A 10,374-nucleotide genomic window follows, 5' to 3' on the forward strand; every position below is an offset into this window, starting at 1 on the left:
GTAGTAACTTACCCAGTTCATACAGCTCATAAGTGGCAGAGCTAGGATTTACACCCAAATATGCAAGCTTCTAAAGGAAGGTCAGTAAGCTAGTAAAATAAGTGCTACACTGAGCAACCGGGAGAAAGCCTCTCTTAGCTAAAAGGCACCACATTGTTCCTGGTCTCTGAAGACCACCTGATTTCGATGTTTAAAGTGCTGCAGCTGCAGACTGTGGCCTAAAGTGAATGAAGCTGGAGGAATCACCCTTTCCAAAGGGGTCCCACCTGCGTGCTACATAGACGTGCACCTGAAACCAGCTTTCTCTCTGTATATAAAGGGCATGGGGAGCGCGGGCTCTCGGGAGAGGAAGTGCAGGACCGGAAGCGCGGTCAGTCAGGCTCCCGGCGACGCTGCTATGTGGCTGCTGCGATCCCTCTGGCTCTGGTTTCCACTGTCTGTTGCCCTGAGTGGCCAGCGTGAGCCCGAGGCACCAGGTCATCCCGGTGGACTCCGCTGCGGGCTAAGGAGCTTTCAGTTCACCATTAACCTTCTCAGCCAGGAGACAGCAACCCCTCCTGCACTGGTCGCTTGGGGTAGGTTTGAAGGCTGAGCCAGGCAATGGCGTGTCTCCTCTACTGCCTACAACTGCCCTCTGCTTCCTGTCCTAATGCTTCCCCCCTGTGCTAAACTCTGCCGCTTCTCTCTATAGAGCGAATCTTTTAAAATGTAGCTTTGCTTCTGAATCTGATTCCCCTTTTGTTCCTCTTTTCTTGGCAGCTGTCCCTGGGGTCTAAGGCAAAGCTGGCAGTCCTTTCCCAGCACTGGTGACGGTGGTGACCGACCATCTGTGCTTTCCCCCCTTCCCCGCCCCCAGATGATCGCGGGCTGCCGCACAGGCTGCAGAATGACTCTGAGTGTGGCACCTGGGTGAGCGAGGGCCCTGGCAGCTCCCTGCTGGTGGACGTGTCCTACAGCGGCTGCTATGTCACTGAGTGGGTGAGTACGACCCAGTCCTCAGGAACGCTGAGACACCTGTGCCACCATCCGGGCTGACTCCCGGGGCCTGTCTCTCCAGGACTCCCACTACATCATGCCGGTTGGAGTTGAAGGAGCAGATGCAGGTGGACGCAGGACGGTTACAGAGACAAAGCTGTTCAAGTGTCCCATGGATCTCCCAGGTAAGGGCTGGAAACTTCCAGGTTCTGGGTGGTATGGAGCTGCCTGGAAGATGCCCTCAGGCATCTTCTACCTGCTGTGTGCAGTGACCCCAGGCACCCATGGAGGACTATCTTCTAACTCTCCCCTCCTCGGGAGACCTTAGGATAACCACCACCTGAGCGATGACTTGGGGCCCAGGCACTGTGGGTAGTGCTGCATGTGTCACCTATAATCCCAGCCCAGCGCTGTGAGCCCTATTGCTGGCCCCCAGCCGGGAGCTTACCAAGTGCCCCTCACTGGTAGGTGGTAGAGCTGGGATTCAACCAAGAGTCCCAGGACCAGAGCTCCCCCCGCCTTGAAGGGTAGGGAAGGAAGCTGAAGTTATCAAGGAGACTCGGCAAATGCCTTCAAGAAGCAGACTGCGCTGAGAGTAGGGCTCAGCCCCTTCAGCTAGGGGCGCTACTCGATTACTTAACTGGGTAATTAATAGGAAGTATGACACCAACTCAACTCCAGCAAATCTTGCCTTGCCACCTGTGAGCCCTACCTCAGTCATAAGAGTCGAATTTGTAATTCTTCACACCTGCCTTGTTAGGCTATAGCCACTGGGGTAATACTGATAAAATATAGGATCATAGGCCTCACTCCCCACCTACTGAATCAGAACTGCATTTCAAAATGACGGTAATTTAGAGTACACTAAGATTGAGAAGTGCCTTTTAAAGAACAGAATTAAGAATTCTTTATTTTTAACGTCTTTATTGGAGTATAATTGCTTTACAATGGTGTGTTAGTTTCTGCTGTATAACAAAGTGAATCAGCTATACGTATACATATATTCCCATATCTCCTCCCTCTCGCGTCTTCCTCCCACCCTCCCTATCCCACCCCTTTAGGTGGTCACAGAGCACCGAGCTGATCTCCCTGTGCTATGCGGCTGCTTCCCACTAGCTATCTATTTTACATTTGGTAGTGTATATATGTCCATGCCACTCTCTCACTTCATCCCAGCTTACCCTTCCCCCTCCATGTCCTCAAGTCCATTGTCTACGTCTACATCTTTATTCTTGTCCTGCCCCTAGGTTCATCAGAACCATAAGAATTCTTTACTTGAATAAAAAAGTTGAGTCTCACTGCTTCTTCCAATCTTACTGGTATTTCTTCCAAAGAGGACTCCTTTCAGGGGACTCCTATAAGGTGATCTAATAGTTAACTTTCTAACTCAGATATAATCTCTAGTATGTATATATCCCTTTCAATCATGTAGATATCTATGGGAATTGAATGTTAATGCTTTGTAATGAAATGGTCTCTTCTTAAAGACCAAACTTTGTTACTTAATGTTGCTCTTCTCTGCAAAATCTAGCCCTAGACATCCCAAATGGTGGCCTCTGCGACTCTGTCCCAGTGTGGGACAGACTGCCATGTGCTCCTTCACCCATCACTCAAGGAGACTGCAAGCAGCTAGGCTGCTGCTATGATTCTGAAGAGGTCAATTCCTGTTACTACGGAAACACAGGTGAGTCGCTGTGTCTTTGAAATCAGCTGAAGAAAAGTGCCTGCAATTACCATTAACTAAACCCAGAGGAGGGTTATCTCCCCCACCCCCATCCAGAAGGCAAATACTAAAGATGACCAAAGGTTGATGTATAAGCAACACCTCCTAGAACACTTGACTAAGTGACAGAGCTTTCTACAGTCTTCCATTGTCTATTCTCCTAGAATCCAATGTAAAGCAAGTAACGCTCAATGAACTCAAGAAGCTAAGTCTGTGTGCAAGATGCTAATTGACAGAAACTTAACCAATTCCCAAGAAATAGCCACTGGTGGCTGATTGTCCAGAGAGCTTTATTTCAAAAGATGATTATTTGTCCCAAACCGTGCTCCAAGTTTTTCCCATGAAAAAAAGACCCTCATTAAACACCTAGATGCCACACTCAGTTATATGCTCTGAATTCTAGCTGATCAGTAAAACAAAGCAGGTACGGCTGTCCCCATTCTACAGATGAGGTTGATGCAAGGAGGTTAAATACTCTCCTTGAGGCCACACAGTAAGTGGTGGAGGCAAGATTCAAACCCAAGTGACCATGCAGAGCCTTGATGAAGCTCTGGATGGCTGAACCTGCATCAAGGTCACTAGCTGGGAATGCAGCTTTTCTAGGAGTGGGGGGAGAGGAGGGCGGGGAATTTAAAAGAACTAAACTAAATAAATAGACTCTTGTCTGGCTGGCTCAGTAACAAGCGAGATGACCTACCTTTCAGCACAGTTGCTCTGGTGTTTCAGTGACCGCACGCTGTACCCAGGACGGCCACTTCTTCATCGCTGTGTCTCGGAATGTGACCTCACCCCCACTGCTGCTGAATTCTGTGCACTTGGCCTTCAGGAATGACAGTGAATGTAAACCTGCGACGGCAACACACACCTTTGTCCTGTTCCGGTTTCCGTTTACTGCCTGTGGTACTACAAAATGGGTGAGAAGAGCTGACCTTGGGCTCTGTTCCTGACTTAAAGTTGGGTAGGAATGCCCTAGTGATGGGGGGAGAACTGGAATAGCTTAGCCGTGACTACTGCTTGGTGCGTAGGATGGTCTCTAGGACAGAGAGGGCTTCATCACTGAGAAAGCCGAAGCCTCCCCAGGGCACTCGGCTAAGTCATCCCACCTGCACTCCAGCGAGGGGCTAGCACCGCTTACCACACTGTAGAAGAACAAATAACAGGTTCTTCCCACTGCACTGCCCTGGGAAACGAGCAGGGAGGTCAGCTGAGATGGGTGGTATTTCTGGCTGCCTCATCTGAGTACTCCTAAGCCTCTTCCTGCCTTTTGTCCTGAAAGTAAGGTGAAGTGATAACTTGCCAGCCAGTCAGTGCCACCTGCTCTTGCCCCCACTCATGTTGTGAAAAATGCAGCCTGTAATAGGGCAGCCTTGCTGAGCACTGAACCAAAGCAAATGATGAGTGAAGCAGCATCTGGCTTGCAGGAGTGACAAGACTTCTTTACCTGCCCTTGCAGATCACTGGAAACCAGGCAGTATATGAAAACGAGCTGGTTGCAACTCGGGATGTGAGAACTTGGAGCCGTGGTTCTATCACCCGAGACAGTATCTTCAGGTTAGGGTCTTAGTTAACCTGAGCTTGCTTGACCAGAATGCCTGACTTCCCTTCTCGCATAAAGCAAGAGTTTTAGAGTAAACATGAATCCAGAAATGACCATCTCCTCATGACAGGAGAATCTCAACTGCCTTGGTTGTCCAAACTCACTCACCATTATTTGATCCAATAGCCCTGCATTACTGCCACCAACTTGATCCTAAGCCTTAAACTTACCTGACTTCGAATTCATTTCACCGGGTCTTTTGTTTCTCACTCTGGTCTCTTCCTTCTACCTCCACTGTTTAAACTGTAGCAAAATGAATCCCTTTAAAACCTTAGCTAGCATACTTAAAGCTTTCTCTTTGTCTTCCTAGAGCTTAAGCTTAACATCGTGAGCATAACTTGCAGGGCCCTGCATGAAACTGCTACTACTTCTCCAGCCTAATCTTTCTCAATCCTTCCCTCACTATTCCCTAACCCCAGATTGTGCTTCTGGAGTATTCAGTGGCCCTCAAACTTCTTGCCTCCGTACTTTTCTCTCATCTATCTCTCAGTTACTTTTATTAAATCCCCTGCAACATCTTCCCTGACTACCCCCTCCTCAGAAGGTACGTTTTTCTCATAGTACCATATCTGTTTCTTAATTGAAGTATAGTTGATTTACAATGTTTTAATTTCTGCTGTACAGCAAAGTGATTCGGTTATATATATTTTTCATATTTTCCATTATGGTTTGTTACAGGATATTGAATATAGTTCCGTGTGCTGTACAGTAGGACCTTATTTATCCAGTCTATGTAATAGTTAGCATCTGCTAATCCCAAACTCCCAATCCATCCCTCCCCCACTTTCCCTTCCCCTTCCCCTTCCCCTTCCCCTTGGCAACCACAAGTCTGTGAGTCTGTTTCTGTTTCATAGATAAGTTCATTTGTGTCCTATTTTAGATTCCACATGTAAGTGATATCATATGATATTTGTCTTTGTGTTTGATTTCACTTAGTATGACCATCTGTGGGTCCATCCATGTTGCTGCAAATGGCATCATTTCATTCTTTTTTATGGCTGAGTAGTGTTCCATTGTATCTACCACATGTTTATCCATTCATCTGTTGACCATATCTATTTCTTGTATGGTTTTTATATCAAACTCTCAAACACTGATCTTGTTTACATATCAGTCTCCCCAATGATAGCTCTCACAAGGCCAGAATCACACAACACATTTATAAACTTGTTCCAACACCTAGCACTTAATAGTTCCTCAAACCTTAAAGAGGTGGCATGGTCCACCCCCCCAAGATAGTAGCTAAAATCTTATTTTTCTGCAGGCTTCAAATCAGTTGTAGCTACTCTGCAAGCAGCAGTGCTCTTCCGGTTAATGTCCAGGTTTTTACTCTCCCACCACCCCTTCCTGAGACCCAGCCTGGACACCTCACTCTGGAACTTCAGATTGCCAAAGGTAAGACCCTCTTTTGTGGAGTATCTGGCCTCTAGTCCAAGTCTTGTCACTTCTCTGGGCATCAAGACCCTACGTTGGTAACAAGATACTTACCAGAGGTGTTTATGTGGGTGATGGTCTATCTCAAGCCACCTAGAGGTTCCAAGCTCTTTACTGCTTCAACTTGTTTTGGCCTCTTGCAGACAAACACTATAGCTCCTACTACACTGCTAGTGACTACCCAGTGGTGAAATTGCTTCGGGATCCCATCTACGTGGAAGTCTCCATCCAACACAGAACAGACCCCAGTCTAGAGCTGCGCCTACACCAGTGTTGGGCCACCCCCAGCACAAACGCCCTGCTCCAGCCCCAGTGGCCCATGCTGGTAAATGGGTAAGTGGCTTTTTCCTGCACCTCTGTTAAACACCCTCCACGAAGCCCATCTTGACTGCTGGATATCCTTGCTTAGATGCCCCTACACTGGAGACAACTATCAGACCAAACTGATCCCCGTCCGGAGAGCCTTGGACCTGGCGTTTCCTTCTCACCACCAGCGCTTCAGCATTTCCACCTTCAGTTTCGTGGACTCAGCGGCAAAGCAGGCACTCAAGGGACCGGTACGATGCCACCTTCTGTGGTCTTCAGCAGGGCTCTAAACCCCCCAGCTCAAGTGTTCTCACACTGTACCCCTCTTCAGCCGAAGTGGCCCTTAAACATTGGTTGTTGGTACTGCTTTGGAGCAATCAAGGGATGCCAATGGCATGTGTGACATATCAACTAGAATCGAGTATTTTAGTGATTCTGTGATGTCAGCTTGGTTTTTCAGGATTTTCTGAAACTTCTTGATTTCTTCCTGGGGGAGATAAAGCAGGTTTGAAGACTTATCATGATGTGTTATACCGTGATCCCAATTCTGTTGGCTCCCAGGTGTATCTGCACTGCAGTGCATCGGTCTGCCAGCCTGCTGGGACACCATCCTGTGTGACAACCTGTCCTGCCAGACGTAAGTTTCCAAGCTGTCTACACCAGAGGACAGATTTCAGTGTATTTGGCGTCCCAGAGCAAACCTTCTTTAGCCTGTGGCAAATGAGTCAAACCGAAGATTCATCTTATTAACGAGGCTTCCTTAAATACTTTCATGATGCAGTAGAACAGAAATACAACTAGTTTCCTAGAATTCCAGGCCTTCTAAATATAAGCTGTAAATCCTGAAAACTCTCAGCTTTAGCTTTTCTCCATATAAATTTTGACTTAGCCAGGAGTCAAATGGGTTCACAGCCTATAATCTAATAAGACATTTCTGGTCTATCCAGATATAAATGTAGACCTCTATACTTGCTTGAAGGCAGGTCTGGCAACAAGGCCTGAAGGCTTACAGGAGGAATAGGATTGCAGACTTAGAGTTATGTGCTCGAATGATCAGGCCCAATGCTCATACAGCTGTGTACTCCACCTGATCCCCCAGATCTTACCTGGCTCCTGAATTAATGGGGATTCATGACCCCTGAAGCTTTAAGTCCCTCATGGCAAAAAAAACACCTCATAGTATTTTTCATAACTATCATCTAATAGATTAAATATTGAACATCCAACTGCAATGGCACATACACTTGTATACATATATGTCTATAAAAACTAAAACTTTGAAAGTTCAAAGATCTACAACTGGCAGTAGAAATAGGATTCAAACAGAGCTCTGCTATTAGTGTCTTACCAGGTACCTTTATATCATAGGGTCTCAGTACTAAGATACAACTGTTTAAGCATCTCTACGTAAGAAGAATGACAGTTTGGGGATAGTCCAAAGTCATCATTTCTCCGAAAGTGTTAATACAAATGAACAAGTCTGAGACTTTGTATCGAACACATTGAGGTTTTTCTTGAGGCCCATGGAACAGAGCTATCCATACTAAGGGACCTGGCACTATTTTAGACTCCTTAACCGCTCACACCACATGTACTAACAAATCCCTAACTCATCTCTCCAACAGGAAGAAGAAGCTCTGACATCCATTTTCAGAACAGCACTGCTAGCATTTCTAGCCAGGGCCCCATGATTTTACTCCAAGCCACTCCGGACTCTTCAGAAAAGCTCCGTAAATACTCAAGTGAGTGGAAGGAGACCTCCAGGAGGTCCCGTATCTGAACCATTGGTCAAACCAAAGCTACTTGCTCACCCCTGCTTCCCTTACTGATTTGGCCAATGTGAACCTCAAAAGGAATTGTCTAGCTTTTTTTCCTGTAGCTCAAGACTGGCAGTCTTTATTAGGATGTAGAATCTCTTGATTTTCAGCATGCATTAATCTACCTTTCCATCCTCCAGGGTCTCCTGTAGACTCCCAAGCTCTGTGGGTGGCTGGCCTTTCTGGAACCTTAATCATTGGAGCCTTGTTAGTGTCCTACCTGGCCATCAGGAAACGGAGATGAGTTACTCAGACCAAATGTGTTAATAAAACCAGATTGCACTGCTAGCCTGTGCTCAGCTTCTCATTTGAAAGGTAAAAAGTAATTTCTTTACAGTAGCTCATCTACTGTTAGCGTCACCTCTTTCCAGCTTGGGGTAATTTTTTCTTCTGCAGCCCTCCTATCTTCTGAAGAGAACATTTCAGTAGAATTTCATAGTTGGTTGACAACTCGAACAGAATCTACAAGAACTTAGTATCTCAGGCTTAGCAGACCTTTTACAAGTTTATGAGGGTGTAGAACAAAACTCTTCCACAAAGTCGATCAAACTTAGGTAGAACTAGTCTAGAGCTAGTCACGAATCTTCTAGCTCAGGGGTCCGCAACCCCTGGGCCATGGACCCGTACCAGTCCTCGGCCTGTTAGGAACCGGGCCTCACAGCAGGAGGTGAGCAGTGGGCAAGCGAGCGAAGCTTCATCTGCCGCTCCCCATCGCTCCCTATCGCTGGCGTTACCGTCTGAACCACCCCTCCACCACCCCCGTCCGTGGAAAAATTGTCTTCCACAAAACCAGTCCCTGGTGCCAAAAAGGTTGGGGACTGCTGTTCTAGACCATTGGTTCTCCAACTTTCGTGTGCATCAGGATCAAAGGAGGGCTGATGGAAACAGTTACTGCCCCCACCCCCCGACTTTGATTAAGTAAGTCTGGTCTGAGGCTTATGAACTTGCATTTATCACCATGCCTCAGGTGATCCTGATCTTTCTCTTCCAAGCATTACACTTGGAAAACTAATGCCTAAAAAAGTATCTGATCATGAATTGACCAACTGGGAGTAGCTTGATCAGAAGAGGCTTTGTTTTGCCCCAGAACCATCAAGTAACTTCATACTGTAGTAGCTCTTAAGATTAGTAGAAAAAACAGGAGAAGAATGAATTATCCTGACTTCTCAAGGTGAATGTCCTACTCAAAGAACTCTGGTAACTAACACTGTTAGCCAACCTCTGTGGATCTCCTCTCTCCCCAGGGGGGAAACTATGAAAGTATGCCTGGTTAAATAAGATTAAGACCATTCATCTTCATGGAGCAACTTCCAGGTCACTTTGAGGTGTAAAGTTGTTTCTAGCTTGGGGTGATTAGTAAAAAAGCTCCTTCCTGTATACAACAACCTTGTGCGATCTCCTACTTGGAATCAAAATGGCTGTGTGACAATAGAACATGGTGAACATGATGGTGTTACTGGCACTAGGTTATAAAAGACAGCACAGCTTCTGCCTTGGATCATTTGCTCTGGAGAAGCTAGCTGTTATGCCGCAGTAAGGATGCTGAAGCAGCCCTGTGGAGAAGGACTGAGGCCCCCCAGCCGAGAGCCATGTGAATGAGCCTCCTTGGAAGCTGATCCTCCAGCCCTAGTCCACGTCTAACCAAAACCTCATGAAAGACTGCACCAGAACCACCCAGTTGAGCCACTTCCAAATACCTGCTCCACCACAACTGTGAGAAATGATTGTTTTAAGCCACCACAGTTTGGGGTGACTTTTTTATTTAAGGCACAATAGATAACTAAGCCAAACAGTCCTTAAACTTCTTTGTGAAGATATCTTATCTTGGATATCAAGGAGTAGAACTGCACAAAGTGTATGGTTTGGCAGTTGCTTATGAAGTTAAAACATTTTCCAAAGATATTAGAAACACTTAACACTCATACTAGCTTTGTAAAGAGTTTTAGTTGCTCTAAATCCCGTAAGGATAGGCATCTGTTTTGGGGAGGTAAACAGTCTACAGTTTGTGCTATAGTCTAGTGTTGGCTCCTCCTCCTTAGCTTATGCCTAGTCCAGCCTGTGGGGGCCCACAGCTGTCTCCTCTCCCCTCTGTCATCACTCTTTTTTATATAATTTTTATTGGTATAGTTTTACAATGTTGTATTGTACAGCAAAATGAATCTGTTATACATATATCCACTTTTTTAGATTCTTTCCCCATATAAGCTGTTACAGAGTATTGAGTAGAGTTCCCTGTGCTCTACAGTAGGCCCTTATTAGTTATCTATTTTATATACAGTAGTGTATATGTGATGTGTGTCAATCCTGATCTTCCAATTTATCTCTCTCCCACTGTTAACCACCCCATAACCATAAGTTCCCTTTTTGTTCAAGATTTTTTTGATGGACCATTTTTAAAGTCTTTATTGAATTTGTTACAATATTGCTTCTGTTTTATATTTTGGTGTTTTGGCCGCGAGGCATGTGGGATCTTAGCTCCCCAACCAGGGATTGAACCCACAACCCCTATATTGAAGGTGAAG

The 10,374-nt window shown here is 46.0% G+C and overlaps 1 protein-coding gene across 1 annotated transcript; it reads left to right on the top strand.

Moving 5' to 3' along the window:
* Positions 1 to 397: 397 nt before the first annotated feature.
* ZP4 (zona pellucida glycoprotein 4) lies at positions 398 to 8,096 on the top strand. Its single transcript, XM_036829412.1, has 12 exons — positions 398 to 575; positions 857 to 978; positions 1,058 to 1,160; positions 2,507 to 2,659; positions 3,425 to 3,612; positions 4,152 to 4,249; positions 5,560 to 5,690; positions 5,873 to 6,062; positions 6,139 to 6,286; positions 6,597 to 6,672; positions 7,661 to 7,765; positions 7,993 to 8,096. Exons 1-12 carry the CDS (start codon positions 398 to 400, stop codon positions 8,094 to 8,096), a joined length of 1,596 nt encoding a protein of 531 aa, XP_036685307.1.
* Positions 8,097 to 10,374: the final 2,278 nt, after the last annotated feature.

This window comes from Balaenoptera musculus, chromosome 16, assembly GCF_009873245.2.
Source record: "Balaenoptera musculus isolate JJ_BM4_2016_0621 chromosome 16, mBalMus1.pri.v3, whole genome shotgun sequence".
Classification (NCBI taxonomy): domain Eukaryota; kingdom Metazoa; phylum Chordata; class Mammalia; order Artiodactyla; family Balaenopteridae; genus Balaenoptera; species Balaenoptera musculus.